Genomic DNA, 20,572 nt, shown 5'->3' with positions numbered 1-20,572 from the left:
GTGTGTGTGTTTGTGTGTGTATGTGTTTGTGTTTACCTGTCATCATCTTTGCCCACACCAGTCACACTACACTAGGTCAAAACCATATGTCCTCACTCCAGTCACCTCTATAGACTCTTGTCTCCCAAAACCATAGTATTCTGGAATATTGGAAGTTTGGCCATTGCCATATGACATTCAGGAAGTCCCATGGTTAAAACTAGAATGCTCTGACAAGCTCATGTTTTAGATATTCCATGTATAGTCAGTTGTGCTATTTTAAAGACTGTGGGAAGCTATAGGGGGTGGAACTTGACTGCGAAAGGTAGGTCATTAGGAGTGGGCCTTTGAAGATTAGAGCTAGGCCTGGCTATGAACACAACTTCTCTTCAGTGCCCCATTCTCATGTAAGGAATCTCGAGTGTATGCACATGCAGCATGACTAAGTTGTGTCATGCCTCCTGCTTCATGATGGGCAGAAATTCTTCTTTAAAAAAGTAAAAACAAACCCTTGCTTTTTAAAGTTATGTGTGTCAAGTGTTTAGGTCACAATGACATAAGTGTAACTAACCCAAGGAGACACAGCTCAGCCCATAGCAGCATGAAAATCCAATATCTACAGAGTGATGCTAAAACATCAAAATACTTCACCTGCTGAGTTTTAAAATCAATATTCTCCATTCTCATGCTCAATATGGCACCTCAGAAGCAGCTTAGGAATCAATGTGTTCTTGGTCCATTTTTAGTGAGTCCCCAAAGTCAGGGTCCAACTCAGAAAATAGTGCTTTTTTTTTTTTTTTTAACCATCATTCAGGTGCTATTAACTGGTGGTCATCTAAGAAGGACTAATTTCTCAGAGTGGCATGTGACAATCTCACATAGTCCAACTATTATTTTTGAAGACATGGGTAGTCACAATAGCCAGGCTCATTTTTGGACTTGCACAAGAGAACAACAGTACTCCAAGGACCCTGAAATTAGTCTTCAGTCTTCATCCTTCAGGACTCATGAACACTTATTATACCCCACTGGAGAGTTGGATAAGTGTTGACAAATCACTGTATAGGCTGTGAGCTGACAGCTTGTTGCCAGGGAAGTGTATCAGGATAGACAAATCTCCCTACCCTGTGCATAGAATCAACCATAGCTCCATCCTCCCCGCTGCCAACACCAGAAGGCATGGGCAATGCCCAGAGGTATCACAGAAGCATTGCAGGATGTGATGAAGAGTCAGCTTTTAGCAACCTTCCCCCAAACTCTCGGCTCTGCAATTCTCCAACTTTGCATGTCTCCCCAGTGTATCAGTAGGGATTCTTTGATCACAGGAAAAAAGGAATGGGTTCTGACTAACTTCAGCAGAAAAAGAGATCACTCAAAGATGTGAAGTAGCTCAAGGGATGGATGGATGGATAATCAGGTTTAAATACATAAAGAGAGGAATCAGAGAGGATCTAGGTTGCAGCCCTGGGAATTCCCTCTTCCTTTACTGTTACAAGGGATTGCCACAGAAATGAAACTACTCCTGCTTTTCAACACCACTGCCTCTTTCCTATTTCGCATCACTGAACTCAATATCCAACTGCTCAGGAGCAAGAATCCGATTGGTCTGCCTTGACTGTATCTCCATCCATCAGCTAGAGATGGGCCCATAATTTATCTTCCTTCAAAGGCTGCGCATAATGGGGAGTTCAAGTGACCCTAAATGGACAATATGGTGTTGTCTATCTCAGGTAGAAAAGTGTTAATGATCAAATTTAACAATAATCTAAAATCACATGGGAAACAAGTCTTAGTGAAGGACAGTCTAGAGTAGGTTGGCCTGTGGGAGATTATTGTGGGTATGGTTTTGATTGTGTCCATGGGAAGACTCAGCCTACTTGTGGGTCTCTGTTCCTGAGTGTGGGTCCTGGACTGTATGAGAGTACAAGTATAGATTTATTGGTTTGTTTCTGATTTTGATGTGACAAGCTGTTGTAAGGTCCTGTTGCCTTGACCTCCCTGAGTCTATGAGATAAGATAAACTATTTCTCCTCTAAGTTGCTTCTTATCACAGCAATCAAGGAAGAAACTACTAGGCTGGCCGCAGTGCTTGATGCACATCTTGTTCATGTACCAAATCAGCTTAATGTAAGTAAGAGTGACCCCAGGCCATAAAGAAATGCAAGGGACTTTGCTTTCCCAGAGTGTCTGAGGGCCACAGTGGGGTTCTCCTAAACAATCAGGAAAAACTATGTTGATTTCCTATGTCATTCATTGGGTTACTAGAAAGAGTCACTTTATTTCCTGTTTTTTTTGGGGGGGTGGGGGTGGGGGTGTCTTCAAGAACTGAAGACACAAAGATGCCATACCCCAAATGGCAGAAGAGCAAGGAAAAATATTCAGGAGTTGGACACTAGAACAGATCACATATACCACACTTGGCACTGGGCATTGGACACTGGGCCCCTTCAATGAGGACTCGTGCTTACTTACTTCTTAGGGTTTCTCTTTATGGTGTCCAGGAGAAGGAGGTGTGGTTGCTAAGAGGCATAGCATAGAGTAATTCTTGGTTTTGATGGACAGACTTGGATTATACAAGCCTTTCCCCACTATATGTACACATCTGATTTTAAACATATGCACATCCAATTATACCTGGGCATAAAATGGTAAATAGGTATATTACTCCTAAAAGTTCACTAGATGACACAACTTGCCTTACTGTACATGCACCCCAAACTGGTTCAGACTGGATTTGTCCCTTACCTTTCTTTCCCAGATATGCTTTAGGACATGATTAAATGGAAACTTATTGTAAAAGGAAGACACCAAGTAGATAGGAAGGAACTCATTTCTTTTTTGGACTAGATTGTTTGTGAAGCACCTATGCAGGTAGAGGTCCTAAGCTTAACCAAGTGCATTATTGGAAAATGGGGTGCATGCCTTGATCAAGAAAGGTGAGCCCCTATTGGCTAAGCTATTATTCCTATGTCTGCTGGCATCAATTCCACTGAAACCCAGTGGCTCATTTTCTCTCCTCTAAGTAGGGACAGTACCACTGCCATTCCATCTCCTGCCCTGGGAAGGATTTTTTTCCTCCCAAAGAGAATGGCATTCAGAACTCTGAGGAACAGTAAGGAATACAAGTTCTCACATGGCATCAGGCAATGAAATGAAGAGACCCATGAGAAAGTGAAATGTCAACATTGTTAGCCATTTTGTTTGGAGCTTTTTGATGTGGATTTAATAATAAAATAAGAAACATGACAGGTTTGCTCTTGGAAAGTGTATGATGCCTAGAAGGAGGGGGCAGAGATGAGTGTGTGGGGTAACAGGACTGAAGTTACTTTGGGCTATTCCTAGGATATCAATGTGGAGATGGCCACAAAGGCTCAAAGAAGCAGAAACTGATGAAAAGAAGACTAGACCAATGAACACATGTCAGTCAACAGAGCTGGCCACCAAAGATGAAGAAAGATAGCCCCAGCGTGTTGTTTATCTGCGGTTCACAATGAAGATGGGAAAATTAAAACCTGTCACTCCTGGTTTTCTCCATCCAGTCTTTTATACTATTCAGTTAACATCCCAGCCAAAGCCAGGGAAAATAGGAGATGTAGAAAGAGGGGTGCACAATACAAGGTTCTGTGAAGACAGCCTTTTATAGACATTTACACATGTTTATGGATAACTAGTTGCAGTGGGGGAGGGGCTGTCTTTAGAGATGACCTGCTGCAGCTACATGGAATGTATGAAGTTTCTAGAAGGAGAGAACTCATTATATGGGGACAAACCCCTTCTGCTTGGAGAAACCCACAAAGATGGGGCAATTAGTTGGGTAAAACTGAAGCAAGCAGATCTTTGCCAGGTGTGTGTGTGTGTGTGTGTGTGTGTGTGTGTGTATGTGTATGTGTGTGTGTATGTACATATGTATGTATGTATGCATACATGTTCACATACATGCAAATGTAGAAAAACATCATGTATGTATAGAGGTAGGGATGCTGACAGTACAAATCTCGGATCTGTGCTTTCTATGCCCTTGCTGCAAATCCACAACTGTCCCTGATTTCTGCTGGCATCTGAGCTAGCCACTAAAGTCTGGCTTCTGTCAGACTTTGAATATTAATGTCAAAAATTGGTGGGGCAAGGGTGGGGCAGAAAACAATTCCAGAAGACAGGAAAATCTAAAGAATTAAGCAATCAAAGCATTGTAAGGAACATCTATATGGGCAAAATGTCTCAGTGTCTAAAGCTCATGCAGTTTTGACCTGATATCCCAAGATGGATCCTTAGAAGTCATGGTAGAAATAAATACTCAATTCCCAAATGTTGCCCTCTGAACTCCATACAATCTGTGGTATATGTGTGTCCATGTTCATATATACATGCTATACAAAGAGAGATATGAGGGAAATGAAATGCACTCATATGTGATGAATGTAATAATTACTGTCAATTAGCACTTTGATGATTTCACGTAGAAATACACATAGGTGGCAAATGTCACCCTCCTTGTGAAGTCTCACAAAGTGCGGAATGGAAGCTCTAAAGTCATGTGGTATCAATTTGTTCTCTTGGAGATTGATGAGGTATTGAGTTTATTGGGGCTTCAACATTAAAGCAAGCTCAGTTTTGTGTTTCAAGACCTTGTCCTAGTTTGCTGTGTAGGTATGGGAGAAAGTGGCTCACTAAACGTTCTTTAAAGGAAGGTATTATTTATTAAGCAATACAGAAATATCTTCAACCTTTTTTAAAAAATATAAACAGTAATTTGCATTCAATTTGTGGATCTTACATAGAAATTTAAGGCCTTTTCTTTGTAGGATTTCTCTGTAGATGGAAAACCTTCAATAGCCTTTATCTATGTACCTCAATATCAATTCTATCTCTCCACAGAGCATCCAACAGTGGCTCATGTTTTTTTCTTATAAATAAAATTTTACTGAAACACAGCCTCAACAATTCTTTTTGGAATTGCCTTCCTATTCAGTGGCATTGCTGTATAGTTGCCACAGTGACCCTATGGCCTGCACTAGACTACCACAGTCAGACTCTGGTCTTTCAAGTACTTTCAACCCCATTCGCTGTCTTTGTGACAGCAAACTTTTCATCATTTCTTCATTTATGCATGTGTGTATTTGAATACAGACTGGAGCACATGTGTACACATGCATGTATGTATGTATGTATCTATCTATCTATCTATCTATATCTCTATCTATCTATCTATCTATATATATATATATATATATATATAGAGAGAGAGAGAGAGAGAGAGAGAGAGAGAGAATACATGAACACACATGCATTCATGTGATGGCCTAGAGACAATCCAGGTGTCATCCTTAGGAATGCTATCTATTCCCTTTAAGACAGAATACCCCATGAGCTTGCAGATGATCAATTGAGCTAGACTGTCTGGCCACTATGCTCACAGGGTCCTCCTTTGAGCAACCTAACTACAGTGTTCCATCCTGACACCTGAGATCTAGCTCAGAACCTCACACTTGAAAGTCCAGTGCTTTATCATGGACTTATATCCCCAGGCCTCTCATCTCTTCTGCTTTTGCTCAGTGTAGAATCAAAACCTAAACACACATCTCAGAGACATTCTGGCTGCAGACTATCTTCAGACTTCTGCCCCCTCCCTTCCTCCCTAGCCCACCCCGTACTCTCCAGTCCTCTGGCCCATAGTTAATTGAACTAATCTTTGAGGCTTGCTCTCATAGAGTGCTTCCAAAGCATTTAACTCCGTTTTCATAGAAACAGCTCTTTTTCTTACTGCACTCATTTTTCATCAGTTTACATAATATTGCACTAAATAATGTAATTACAATAACAAGCGCAGCTGGCAGAGGCAGCCCTGGGAACGCATACAACTGACTGTTGGCAAGCAGACACCACAGCGGGTGAGGAGAAAGGTAAACTCATACACAACAGTCACAGCCTGGGACATTGTGCCCTACTAACATGTCTTCTAAAGGTCCTGGCCACTATACTACACATTAGTCTACCAAGTTTGATAAGTGGCGGTCAGTGCCATAAGATTCCCCCACCTGTCCCTCTCTGTGTAGCGTGGGCTTATATGATACTTGCCAGTTTCTTAAGTATGTTGGAGGGAGTTATTTGACAAATGTGTGCCTTTTCTCGCTAGCCTGCAAGGTATCAGAGTTTGAGAAATGTATCGGTTTTATTACAGCATTACATCTCTGCTGCGCAGACAGTGACTGGCATCTGGTTCACACTCAAAAATATTTCCTGAATAAATAACTGGATGGCGGCAGGCTTTCTGACAATGAGCTACTCAGAAACTACAGTCAAGAAAATATAGATTTGGAAGGAGTCATGGGGCTTTATAGTTCCTGCTCTGCTCCCCTAAGAATAAGGGAGGCATGCGTGGATGGTGAAAGGGGTGTGTGTGTGAGGTGAAAACCTCTCCTTCTGATAGCTCAATTCCAGGCAGGCTGCAAGATTCATTCTCTGATGCCTAGATGAAGGCAATGGATTTAAGCCAAGAAGATCATTAGCAATTTGCATTTCTGCAAGCCACATCACTCTTGTATCTTGCAGAAACGAGAGACTGGCTTCTAACTGGCAAATTAAATATTGATAATGTAGGTAGGTTGTACGACATCTTTCACAAGGCTGGCACTCTTGATTTCCCTGTTTCTCAAACTTCAGCCATTTGCATTCAACCACCACTGGTTTTGTCATAACTCTGGGCAATCAGTAACAATGTGCAGCTCATATTTATCTTGAAAGCAACTCATTTTTTAACCTAAATGGCTGTATTTGCCAAGGAAACCTGGCATTGCCACTGCAAACAGAAAACCAATATCAGTAACTGCAAATAAAGTCTATGAAAAAAAAAAACCCAGAGACACTGAAATTTAACAATGATTAAAAATGCTTCCCATTCAAGTACTTGCTTTAAGCACCTTACTGCATTAAGCCTCTAAAGACACATATACAGGCTGTGAAATGCCCCACATGGCTCCTACACTTGGTCCTCAGCTGCTGGTGCTGGTCTCAGAGGAAGCAGAACCTTAAATAGGTTGAGCCTGGTTCCAGGATATGTGTTGCTGGGAGGTGGGGCTTGAGAGCTCTAGACCAGCTCCACTCCCAGCTGGAGAACTCTCTGCTTTCCGATACACCTGAATGCAATAGCAGGTCACACAACAAACTCTGCTACCATGATTTGCCTGTCACCAGGGATGTGTCTCATCAACCAAAATAAATCCTACCTTATGTTCCTTCCTGTCAAGTACCCACTCATATACAAGAGGGAAGAAATTTAGACATAAGCAAACCTGTGCGTGTATGCATGCACGCATATGCACAGATAAAGCTTATAAAATATGAACAATTATTGTCTCCAATGGGTCACACAAGGAGCTGCAAGTCCAGCAGATTCAAAAACTCTGCCCAGTGTCACAAATTCACAAACCATGCAGGGTTTATAATTACAGCACTGGGTCTAGCTCTAGGCCCCTAATTCTTGACTGCTACATTTTGCAAACAATGCTTTTGAAGTCTGCATAGATGCTTGGGCTGCTGCAGGCTTTAAGCCTGAGGCACACGCCCCACTCTGTTATAAAGAAAGCTTAGAAAGTGTTACAGCCTTGTTAAATCTCTTTTAGTTTAAACTAGGACTTCCTCATCGACATAAAAAGGATTGAGAGAGACTTGGAAAAGGAATAACGTTTTCTCTAAATGATTCACCCTTTCTGAAAGACTTGGTGTTCAGTTCTCTGAAAATTCTATCCCACGGGCTGAGCATTCCACAGGCTGAGAAATACTATGTTACAAATTCGGTGTGGCACATACTTCCCAGGAGCTTATGGACTTCCCAGGATCCTTTGCTCTGCTCTCATCTCCATGTGGAAAAGGTAAGTCTTAGTGTATTCAGTAACCGGTGTCTCCTTTTCCATGATCATTTGCAGCCCCTCGAAATAAAGGCTGAGGCTACCGGGTTTTCTTGTATCAGAGAGGATTACAGTGACACTGACCCAGAGGCCTAGAAAGTACAATGTTTATTTAAAAAAAAAGTGGAGAGTGGATTGATTCTGTATAATGACAAAAAAGGAAGGAGAGTGAGGAAGGAGGGGGAAGATGAGGAAAGAGAGACAGAAAGAGAGAGAGGGAGAGAGAAGAAAGGGGGAAGAGGAGGAGATAGAAGAGGAAGGGGAGGAGGAGAGGAAAGAGAAGTAGGGAGAAGTGGGGGGGAGGAAGAGGAAAGAACAGGAAGAGGAGGATAGGTGGGGGGAAGAGGGGCGGAAGAGCAGGGAAGTCAGGAAGAGATTGTGTACAGCGGAAATATGTTGAATTTCTCCAGCCATAATAGAGAGAGTTAGAGGGGCAATGAGTGTCATTGGACAAGATAGAGAAAAATGTCCACCCATAAGATTGATTTGTCAAAATTGAGAGCAGGGTATGGTGACCCAGGCCTGTAAGCTCTAGCAGTGCTGAGGCAGAGGCAATGAGACGAGCAAATGTTCAAGGCCAGCCTGGTGTCCAAAATAAATCTGGGGCCAGCTTGAGCTACAAGCTGAGATGCTGACTTTAAAAAAGGAGGTCCAATTATTAGGCTTTGCAAGCATGACGACCCTAGTTTGATCCCTCAAATCCAGATTCAGAAAATAGCATGTTGTGTCAGATTTGTAATCCTAGTGCTTGGGAGGCAAAGACAAGACCCCCGGGAGTTTCTGGCCAGCCATCCTAGCCTACTTGATAAGCATTAAGCCCGTGGTAAGAAAGCAAGACACATGATACTGGAGGAAGGGCAGCCACGGTTGTTGGCTGGCTTTTACATGAACAAATACACACTCACACTAGAACCCAGCACACAAAACAATGAGACACCTCACAGTTATAACAGGGAAGATATTCCCTGAGTCAAATGGAAAAAGAAAACATTAATACATTCTCATTGGTGCCAAAACTGAGCTGAGTAAAGTTCACCATATCATTTGCAAAATGGTATATATGGATTTAAAACACAAATTAGTTTAAAATGATAAATCCAGAGCTCAAACAATGACCTCAAATAAAACAACCATCTGTGGTGGTATAGGTGGGCTTGGGACCCAGGTCACTCCTGGAGCCCACATGGGTCCCAACCAAATGATCCACTGAAGGGGTAATAAAGATACCATCCTTGCTTCTAAACTGCACCCTATGGACAATGTCTTCACCAAATTAGCAACCCCTCAAATTACAGACAAGTCCTTCTTTGTCCTCTGTACCCTCAGTTTTCCAAAGCAACCTCAAAGCAAAAGAGAACTCAGGGTTGTCTGAATTCTGAGGACTGTATCACAGCCTCCTGGAGACATATGCAATCATTGCGCTTTATCTAGCACTGACCTACTTCTGGCCATCCTGCTCAACCACACAGGAGAGAAAAATCAGAAGTTCCGATATGTTATTTACTAGTACACCCCAGTCATTCAGGTTGCAGAGAGAAAGCAATGGGAGAGTTCAGCAAAACTTAAAGCAAATATCATTTAAATAAACATGGAGACAGCGTGTCAGGGGGTCCAGGGTAGCCTCAAACGTGCTTGTAGTCATTTGTAGCCAAGGATATCCTTAGTTGTTGCTCTTTTCACTTCTACTTCCTGGCGGCTAGAATCACAGTTATGTGCTACTACCTTTAGTTTATACCATGGAGCACTTCACACATGCCAGGAGAACTACATCCTCGACCAACAAACGTCTTGGTGGCGGTCACATGCAGAAATGGCACTAATGCTAGAGTAAATGTGGACTGAGATGAAGCATTAATAGAGGCCTGGGTGGGACATTTTATAAAACACATAAGCATGACAAGAAAAGAAAGCTCAGGCCACCACCTCAGTTTCACACAGGTGGATTCATTGTTTGTTTGCTATAGGATTTAACAAACCAGATAACAAAGGCAACTGGAAAATAGAAAGAACACTAGGAGTCCTGGCCACCCAGAGATTACAGCTCAGCAAATGTCCTTAAATATAACTACCGGTGCACCAGGCATTAGATTCATTTACTGCATTATTCTTCTCAAACACTTTGGGGCATCAGGGTCCCCAGGCCTCCTCCTCAAGTGCTGCTATGTATTTGAAAAGCCACAGACTCTTTTGAATTTCATAGCAATCTGAAAACACAAAGTTAAGTCATACAGTTCCGTGAAAATGGGACGTCCCCAGCAGTGATATCAAGAGTGGTCAGTTATAACCTTAAACTCTGTCCCCAAATATAAACCTGCTTTGGGGGGACAAAAAGGCACACAGAGGTAGGGAATCCAGACATTTTATAAAACTCCACACAAGCTTATGACAATAAGGATGTCCAACCAAGAGATGGTGATGGGGGAATGGTGTCTCCAGAAAAAAAAAACAACAACTCATTTCCAAGGAAAACTTTCATCCATCTGGCACACTTAAATCTGGGAACTTGCTTTTCAGTAAGGGAATAACTTATCAAGTTTAGCATTCTGCCTTAGTCACCCATGTATACACATGATAACAAGGTCCAAAATCTATGTATAATTCAAATTCTCCTTTAAAAAAAATCCCTTGATGTAAGTGTTGCTCATTAACCCCAGTCCATTGTAAAAGTGCATTTTTAGCCGCTCAACAAACAGCTAGGATCTCACATCAAGAGGACAGCAAGGTATCCTCTTGACCTTCGTGATTACTTAGACCACATGTTGTACATAAAACGAGTCTAGTGATGTCAAACAAATTCCACAGGAGAAGTATTTATCGCCAAATCTAAATCAAAAAATCCATATATACTATAATGGCACTTCAAAAGAAGATCTACTGTATTTACCAGATAGATCAATATGAAATTAGCTGGGATAAATATTGCCAACTCTACCCATCTTGAGATGAAGCCTGTTATTTAGACTCCAGGTCTCAAAGGAGACGAGGGAAATCTTGCTTATCAGACAGAAATAGGAAGCAGAAAGCCTGTTACAAGCAGGTCACACCTACCCTCAGCTGCTCTCTTTCACAATTCATCTGTTGCCTCAAAACCTGTAGAAAAGAGAAAAGGGAGAAAATTTCAGAAGGTTCTATTGAACGGCAGCATAAAATCAGGGACTTGGGGAGCAGCTCAACAGAACCCCTGGAACCCACATAAATACTGGCTGCATATATTGAGGTGAGATCGCTCAGTGGATAAAGGCACTTGCCTTCAAGTCAGAAGCTGGAACCCACGTGGCAAGAGGAGAAGACCAACTTTGACAAGTGACCTAAGGTATGTCATGGTTTGTCCACATATGCACATGTGTATGTGCACATACAGTAGATTATAATGTATAAAAAATTAAAACAAGGTAGAAGATTGAGGAAAATTTCTGACATCAACATCTGGCCTCCACAGACACACACATGTGCATCTTCACATACAGGAATGGCCACATATATACAAACATACAAGCACACATGTGCTTCTCCACACACAGGGATGCCCAGACATATGCAATCATGTAAGCATATATATGCATCAACACACACGACTGTTTTCACACAAGCATGTATAGACATATCACATATACACATACGTGGGAAAAGATAAGAGGAAAACAGAAGAAAATTGTTACTATTGATGAACAGGCTTAAAAACAGACCAGGCATTAATACTAATAATTTTTCACTAGGTTCAGACAGTAGACTGTTCACTATCATTCTACACTGCACAATGCAGAAATAGCCAGCAAAGGGGAACAGTAGTCTTAAGGGAATTGTTTGGAGGTGCCTTCTTTGTTCACAGATTCCTCCAGTCCCATTTAATAGGAGAACAGACTTCCTTAAGGCTGTCTTAGGTTGTTTGTGAGAAGAAAATAGCCAAAGCAATGTTTTCCCCAATGTCAAGTGCTGACAATATCATTTTCATGTCCTGGAAATCAACTTGCATTTAATGAGTTCTTTCTTAATTACTAATTTTGTTTGAGTGTGGTGCTGATGTCTAACCTTGGAGTTTCATGTATGGTAAGCAAGTGCTTCCCCTCTAAATTATACCCTAGCCTTCTCTACTCTCATTATTTTGAGATGAACATCCCTAAGTTGTCTCGCCTTGAGCCTATGACGTCACCCAAACAGGGCTCCAACTTGTGATCCTTCTACTTCAGCCTCTGAGATACTGGGATAACAGATGGGGTTTGATGGTCCAGCCTAGCCAGATGGAAGTCAGAAAGACTGTTTGGGGGTGGTTCTTAGACAGACCACATGGGGGAGAATCTGAGACCAAGGCTTATAGCAGAAAAAAAAAGCCTGCTCACAATTTGGTATCCATCACCATTGCAAGAATGAAATATTAGTAGTCCCACTTTCAAACACTGCTGGGTGATTTGTGCCTTACCAACGTGCTTTTCTTATCATCCAGAGAGGCTTTGTTAGAGTGAGCACATGATTTGTTACCCAAACAGGCAAAGCAGAATGCATTAGCAGGGGATAGCCAGTGAGGTATTTGGATTTAGCTAGTTACACAGAGGTCAAAGATAGAGAGGGATACATCTTAGAAAACCAGGTTTGGATGGTCCTATAACACAGACAAAGATTGATGGATGAGCCGTCAATGTAAATGGCAGAAATGGAACTAAGTTCTGCATTATTGACAGGTTATATTGTCTCTTGCTATTTTCCTTTAAACCACTGTAAAATCTTGTAATTCTCAGCCCTTGACAGGGTTCTGGGAGTTCCTTGAAACTTCACTGAAGGATGAGAAGCTTTAACAACCAACTCTTGATGTATATTTTATGTGTTTTGTAGTGAAAGTTTCTTTTTACTTTTTCTAAAACAAAAACAAAAATAAGGATGTTTGCTTAGGATAGACCAGAGACTAAAGTCTATAGCGAGAGATAGACTAGAATACTGTTGTAGGTCATTTCACCTAGAATTACCTCTGAGAAGATCCCTTTGATTGTATTTGCTTTGTTGTTTTTGTTGTTGTTGTTGTTGTCGTTGTTTGTTCTTGAGTCGCGCATATCCCAGACTGTCCTTGATCCAGCTATGTGGCCAGGCATGATTCAGAGCTGTTGATACTCCTGAACCTACCTCCTGAGGGCTGATAACACAGCTGTGCAACACCAGGCTCAGTGTCTGTGGTGTTGGGGAATCAAACCTAGGTTGTGTGCATTTAGTATCAGGCAAGTACCACCCAACTGATGTTAAGTGCGTGCTTCTCATGCTTAGACCCTGGGTTCAACTATTGGTACCTTAAGAAAGAAAGACAAATAGATGGAAAGAAGGGAGGGAAACCAACTTATACGTAGGTAGTAATGTACCACAATACCACTTATGAAAGATAAATTTATAAAAACTATAATGTGTGATGATGGGAAAATAAACAATAAACCACAATTCTAAAAATTGATGGGGGAACTGTATCGAAAACCCACTTTAGTTTATGAGAAAAAAGCTACAAAATGTACAAGTGTTCTGGATCCTCTTTTCTGTCAAAATATAGTTCAATTGGCAATTAAAGAGGAAAACGTAAGGAAGAAAGTATTGGGAAGAGGTTTTCCAAATTATCAAAGGGTAAAGGAGTTTAGCTATATAAATAAACAGAAAATCGTACATTCAAGTGTACTTGAAATAGGCACTTTAGATTCTATCTCTGTAATCCTTAAGGAGAAAGAGAGGAAAATCCACAGGCAGAGAAGACACATGGTAAAGGAGGGCGAGGAGTGGCGGTGACTGTTATCCAGATGGAGGTTCCCACTGAACAGCAAACAGAGGATAGGAGACGAAAGTGGAAGAAGAACAGGAACCAGGGACTGAGCCCGAAATACTCCCCAGCCTCACACCACCTCTTAGCAGCTGAGCCAGGAGAGCCCAGAGCTCAGTAATGACTGATCATGGACAGCCAAGCCCCAGGAGAACTCAGCCATAAGTGCTCACCTACAGACGCCAAATCCCAGGAGAAGTTCCCTGGGTTTATCTTAAGAAATCTTAACCTCAGAAAGTAGAGAACCCTCCTTTTCTCTTTCTGTCCCTCGCTCCCCACCACACCCTCACACTACTGTCTCCTGGGTAATCCCAGGCTGAGTCCAGCATGAGTCATGGGAAGACCTTCATGACATGAAATGCTGTCCTCCTAAGAGGTACCATAAACTCCCTCCTCCTTTGTTCCATTGTAGTTGGAGCATGAAACATCCTCACATGTTCAAATACTTAGTTCCCAGGGAGTGGTGCTGTTTGGGACGGTTACAGAGCCTTTGCATGTGGAGTGTTGCGAGAGGAAGTGCATAACTAGGGGAGGGCATTGAGCTTGGTCCTCTTTCCTGGTCTTTCTGTTTCTGGTCTGTGCTTGAAGTGGGACTTGTTGGATCATGCTTTGGCTTCCATGTCTCCCTGCCATGAAGGACTCCATTCCTTCTGGAACTGTAAGTCAAAATAAATCCTTTCTTCTTTAACTTGCTTTTGTCTGGATATTTTATGACAGCAACAGAAAAGTAATGAATATACTGTGGCTACTTAGAGCAGAAAAATGAATAATTCAATGGCCAAATCACACGTGGGGAAAGATATAAAGCCACAAGCTCAAGAAGATTGTTAAATTAAAAGAACGCCCCCCCCCCCAAAAAAAAAAGATCATGACAAAATTGCTGGAAGTTGGGCAGGAGTAAGGGCTCATTGGGTGAGGATCTACATAGGAACTCACAGAGCCTGTGGCCGCATGCTCGCCGCTTGTACGGGTCTAAGCCAGATGTGGTCCCAGTGCTGAGAGAGAACAGATTCACCTCCATCCCTAACCACAACCTAGATCCATTGATAACCACTGGCAAGAAAAGATTAGTTTTCTCCATGGAGTCTCATTGGGTATACAAACCACACTTAAGAACAGGCCCCATGCCAAGCATTAGATAGCCAACACAAAATGAAATCAATAGTATTTGGGAGGTTTTAGTCTCACAGTGATATTTTGTTTTTTTTTTTTATTTTTTTAATCCCTTATAGAGCTTTTGCCTATATGTTACAGCTTTAAATTTTATTTTAATGTTTCCCACACATACTCACATACACACTCAGACACACTCACACATGCACATATACACACACTCATACACACACTCACACTAACACTCACACACATACACATACTCACACTCACACACATATGTATACATTCATAGACATGCACACAGATGCACACTCACACACATACATACACACACTCACACACACTAACATACACTTATACATTCACATACACACACACTCACATACACACTCATACACAAAAGGAATTTCTGAGAGCTTATAAAAAAACCTTTGAATCAAACATAGGCAAATGATTTAATTGTACAAGGAAGTAATAGTACAAATAAATACAACATTTTCACTTAAGCAATGATACCCATAAAAACAAGGGTTTGGAATGGCTCACAGAGCCTGCTGCCCTTCTGGTAGTTCTCCGGTTCCACCTTTGCTAACTCAGAACTGCCTGAAACTCAAGCTCTGCCAAATCCATTGTTCTCTTCTGGCTGCAGTGGGCATCCAACTTGATATAAACACACACACACACACACACACACACACACACCATGCACACACAATTATTTAAAAAAACTTTTTAAAAATCTAAAAGTAAAGACAAAAGCAAAGAAACTGTAGGAAAGCACCACTTTTTATTGCTGAAATAACTTCTGATCCACAGCTTAAATTCAATGAAAGTCCTGGCTTATGGCTCAGTGGTAGAATTTCTTGCCTGGCATGTGTGAGGCCCTATGTGCCATCTTCAGCAATAGAAATGAACAAAGATAAAATATGAAAGCAACTGCAAGTTTTCATTGCTAACAGACCTACTCTCAAACCTTTGCTACAGGACTTAAGTCTTCCAAACAGCAGAGATAATCTACAGGGGACAGGAAGCAAAATGGAGGAAGACAGGTAGAAAGACTGAAGTTTCTCATAAATGTCAGTAGAAACACAGTCTAGGGGCTGGAGAGGTGGTTCACGATTACGTAATGTTCCCCAACCCATGTCAGGTGCCTCACAACTGCCTGCAACAACAGCCCACTCTGTGATCCAACACCATCTTCTGGTTTCTGCAGATACTACAACCCAGGCACCATATATTCTCCCAGAGCACAACAAGCACATAAATAAAAACAAACAAACAAACAAACAAATAAATAAATAAATAAATAAATAAATAAATAAATAAATATGTTTGATGGATGTCAATTTAAGAAATGACATTTCTGGGAGACTTTTATGTAGCTCTTCTATCCTGTCAGCTAAACACACAGAAAAGACATTGTGGAGAGAGAAGGAAATGGGCCTGTATTCCCCCATCGCTAGTGAGATGAAATTAAGCAAACATAGTTGATGGTTGTTATATATAAACAGGGTGGAATAATCATAGTAATCAAGATAATTGAAGTGGGGGGTTAAGGTTCCAACATTCATGTGAAGTGGTGAAGTACTGATTATCTGTAGACTGGGGGATATGGAGGTATCATAACCCTTATAGCAATACCCTTAGAAACAAACTGTGCTAGTTCAGGCACCAGGGCCAATAAAAGGAAAAAAGGTAATATATACCAAACATAGGATGGTAGAATAATTGAATGTGTACACACACACACACACACACACGGATTCTGACCCCAAACCTCATACTTAATACAAAAATTAACTTCCAATAAATGGACCACAGATTCTAAATGAGGAATATACAATTAAACAGGTAATATAGGGAAAGCTCCTAATGCTTTCTTCTAAATGCTGGTGTGCAGTTCTCAAGTTACTCTCTGTAACAGGTGGCACCATCCTATCAGCTCTAAAAGCAGAAGTGTGTTTTATTTTCTTTAATCTTCAGTGCTAAAGCTAGCTTTCATCTGTACTAATTAAATACAATGTTATATACCAGGACTAGAAACTTTTTATGTTCTGTCTTTAGAAAAATAACAAAGGTCTGTCAAGCAGAGGCTGGCCTATGCCATGCAAGGTGACGCTATACCATAATGTTTTTGCTATAGAACTTATTAAAGGCAGAATTCAACCATAGTCATGTAAATAAAAAAGTAATATGAAAAACTTTGCCTTTCAATGAGGCTACTAAAGAAAAAGACTGTGGGGGTGAGACAAGGGTTTTCTCTTGAGTTATCACAGTTTTCTCTTTGTTTGCTTATTTGTTTGTTTGTTTGTTTAATTATCCTTCAAGGCTTTGCTTATTCTATCCATATCCTGGCAATAAAATCCTTTTTCAGGGCTTCAGCCTAATTCTATGTATTGTACATCTCTTATGTTCAACTACTACCCACGACGGTGCACACCCATCAGTCAAGGAAGAGTCAACTCATTTGCATCTTTGACAACTATGAACACATGCTGGGTTCCTCTCCTCTTTGTATTTGGAGCATTGAGTACAGATACACGGTTTGTCCTCTCCTGTCTTCCTAAGGATCAAGACCCAATCCTGAAAAGGTGGCTAAATCCCAGCCGAGTCTCTGTTACAACAGCACTCCTCCCCAAATGTCCCAACCAATGTACAGGCAGGTTCAGAGGGTCCTCCATAAAGGCATTGCAAGGCCCGGTAAGGTTCTTTTTCTTTCAGTGGAGCTAGGGAGAGAGCTCACCTAGTAAAGTGCATGAAGTTCTGGGTTCAAATCTCATAGACTATGCTTCCACATTTAAAAGCTGGGCACGGTAGCATGTTTCTGAAATCCCAGTGATTTTATGGAGTCAGAGGCTGATGGATCCCTCATCCTTATTTCCCAGCTAGCTTAGAATACTTGATGAGCTCCAAAGAAATGAGGGACCCTGTCTCAAAAGACAAGGTGGCCAACACCTAAGGAATGACCATAAAGGTAGATATCGGGCCTCCACACTCATCTGCACACACAATCTCTCCACCACAAGACTGGATGTTTAAGGGAAACGAAAGTCCCTGTAATTTCATTCCTTGGGTGATGGAAGAGACCCTTATTCTGTAGTCTGAAAAAAGCCAGCCCTGAAAAATACCTTAAATGTACACTTCAATAAATGTCACTTCATTTGGAAACTAACTCATGGCATTTTTCCCCTTCCCTTGGCAGTAATGCACAAAGCCAATATATTTTATGGCCTAAATGAAAAAAGGGAAAGTGGAAGGTCGGGCGTTGCTCCTTTAAGATGCTTCCGGAATCAAATACCACTCTCAATAGGGCTGCCAAGTAAGCGCTTATGAAAGGTTAGAACCGCAGCAATAAAGCAGCGCATGCGGCCTTTCACTCTTCTGGGTGTACGGGGCTGTTTAATAGCCTGGATTCATCTTCCTCCACTCTCTGTCTTCAGCTAGGCAGCAAGGCGATGCCCAGCTCAGCTATTCTCGCCAACCCCATTCTGTGTGTGTGTGTGTGTGTGTGTGTGTGTGTGTCTCCCTCTTTATCTCCTTCTCTCTTGTGTAGTCACTGTACATGGTGCATGGTTTCAGAAGGATATTTTCATACAAATATATAATATACTCAGGCCATAAACCATCTGTTCATCCATCCATGCTGCCTTCCTCTCTTACTAGTAGCCTGCTTCGTCCCCTAGACGCTTTTGCTTCTTGTTAAATGTCATAGACAGCTGCATGGTTTTATATATCGGTACAAGAAATCTGGGATGTCCCCAAATGAAAGAAAACATGTTTTCTTTTCTGAGACTGGCTTAGATTTGCACCTATTCTCCTCAACATAGCTTGACTCTTCATTATGGTTCAATTCTATATATGATTGCATCATGGATAGACCACATTTTTCTCCTCAGTTCCCCTGTTTGTGAGATGCAAGTGTTTTTTCTGGAACTTATATTTGGTGAATAGTGCTACAAATAAACATGGATGGACAAGTACTTGCGAAATACATTGAGTGGACAGTAAATACCCAGGAGTGGTGTAGCAGGACCATACCATTCTGTAAGGTTAGCAGAGCTATTATTAGTTGAATGAAGAATCTCTGTGCTTATTTCCACAATGACTGAGCTGGTTTACTTTCCATCAACAGTGTGCAAGAGTTGCCTTCCATATGCTTTGAACTTTTTCTTTTAGTCCTTCCTGTCTCTGTGTCAGTCTCTCTCTCTCTCTCTCTCTCTCTCTCTCTCTCTCTCTCTCTCTCTCTCTGTGTCTGTCTCTCTGTCTCTCTTTTCTCTCTTTGTTTCTTTGTCTCCCTCTGCCTCTCTTTTCTCTCTTTCTCTCCATCTCTCTCTCTCTGTCTGTCTGTCTCTGTCTCTCCTTTCTCTCTTTGTCTCCCTCTGTCTCTCTATCTGTCTGTCTCTCTTTTCTCTCTTTATCTCCCTCTCTCTGTCTCTTTTTTCTCTCTTTGTCTCCCTCTGTCTCTCTATCTCTATGTCTCTTTCTCTGTCTGTCTTCTCTCTCTCTCTCTCTCTCTCTCTCTCTCTCTCTCTGTCTCTCTTTTCTCTCTTTGTCTCCCTCTGTCTCTCTATCTCTCTATCTCTCTGTCTCCGTCTCTCTTTTCTCTCTTTTTCTCCCTCTCTCTGTCTCTCTTTTCTCTCTTTGTCTCCCTCTGTCATTCTGTCTCTCTGTCTCTCTGTCTCTGGCTGTCTCTCAGTGAATCTGGCTAGCTCTGTAAGGATGAGGACCAGAGGTCCAGGTCTTGATGCTTCCCTCTTCACGAGGATGGTGCTTAGAGTCTGTAAAACTCTCTGTTCATTGCTGCATAGATACCGAGCATCTCCCAGATGCTATTGCTTTAGGCAGTAGAAAAGAAATTGTTAGATCTGCAGAGATCCAGCATAGTGGCACACACCTAAACCCCCAGTATGTCGGAGGCAGAGGAAGGAAGAATTCAAGGCTGAAGGCAGCCTGGGGTACAGGGCGAGATTGCCTTAAACATTTATTCTCATGTACACACAGGGGCTACTACTGGATCTCCCCATCTCCTTCAAAACATGGAGATCTCATTGACAATTTTATCACATAAAACATTTCCCAGATTGAACTTAGAAAAGTACTCAGAGCACAGAATGAGAGGAACATCCTAGCCTCAGAGAGTGTAAGAATACATCCATGTTTTGTCTTTGTGTTTCAGACAATGCACACAGGGGAATAATCCAAATAAACATTCAGGGGAGGAATGCAAAGCTCAGGGGGATTATGGACATGCAATAATTAAGTAAGGGAGAAGAGTCAAATATAAGAGGAAATTGGGTAGAGATCAACTTGCCTTGTGAAAGCAAGGGTCAAAGATACTGGATAAATGAATGGACAAATAGATGTCCATGTATTCTGGTTTGTAGTACATGATGTTGGAGAGTCCAGTTTTAAGAACAATTGTGAATCACTTTTAAGGATAGCAACAGAAGATTAGCAACACAAAACTCAATAAATCAAATCAATGGGAGGCTCTGTGCATTTTTTTTTTCAGCTTGGCTGTCCTAGTAATTATTATAAATTCTTCTGAAGCCACACGGAATTCCCTCTAAATACAGGTCCCAAAAGACCTTGGGTGAAAAGCATGCTTTGCCTTTTTCTTAGTGTATTTGGGATTATCCATGCACTTGACTGAGAAAGGTATACTCAGCACCAGGATTCTGCTGGCTCTCCCAGAACAGTGCTAACAAAAGGACTGCAGCTATACCCGAAATATAGTGCTTCCTAGAAAAGGTCTCTGAGGAAGAGAGGGTGCCAAGAGCCAAATGAT

At 41.6% G+C, this 20,572-nt stretch overlaps 1 protein-coding gene across 22 annotated transcripts in view; it reads right to left on the bottom strand.

Annotated features, from left to right (window-relative positions):
- Nucleotides 1-20,572, bottom strand: part of Rbfox1 (RNA binding fox-1 homolog 1) — a 1,661,838-nt gene that overhangs the window by 600,741 nt on the left and 1,040,525 nt on the right. For all 22 annotated transcript variants that reach the window (XM_029544519.1, XM_029544538.1, XM_021209994.2 and 19 more), the window contains one exon: nucleotides 10,932-10,973. In XM_029544519.1, the coding sequence (XP_029400379.1) occupies nucleotides 10,932-10,958 (27 nt within the window). In that variant the 5' untranslated portion in view covers nucleotides 10,959-10,973. The remainder of the gene's footprint in view (nucleotides 1-10,931; nucleotides 10,974-20,572) is intronic.

The sequence above is a fragment of the Mus pahari genome, chromosome 12 (genome assembly GCF_900095145.1).
Source record: "Mus pahari chromosome 12, PAHARI_EIJ_v1.1, whole genome shotgun sequence".
NCBI lineage: Eukaryota > Metazoa > Chordata > Mammalia > Rodentia > Muridae > Mus > Mus pahari.
Note: the sequence above shows the minus strand (reverse complement) of the source record. Positions and strands in the feature narration are given on the sequence as shown.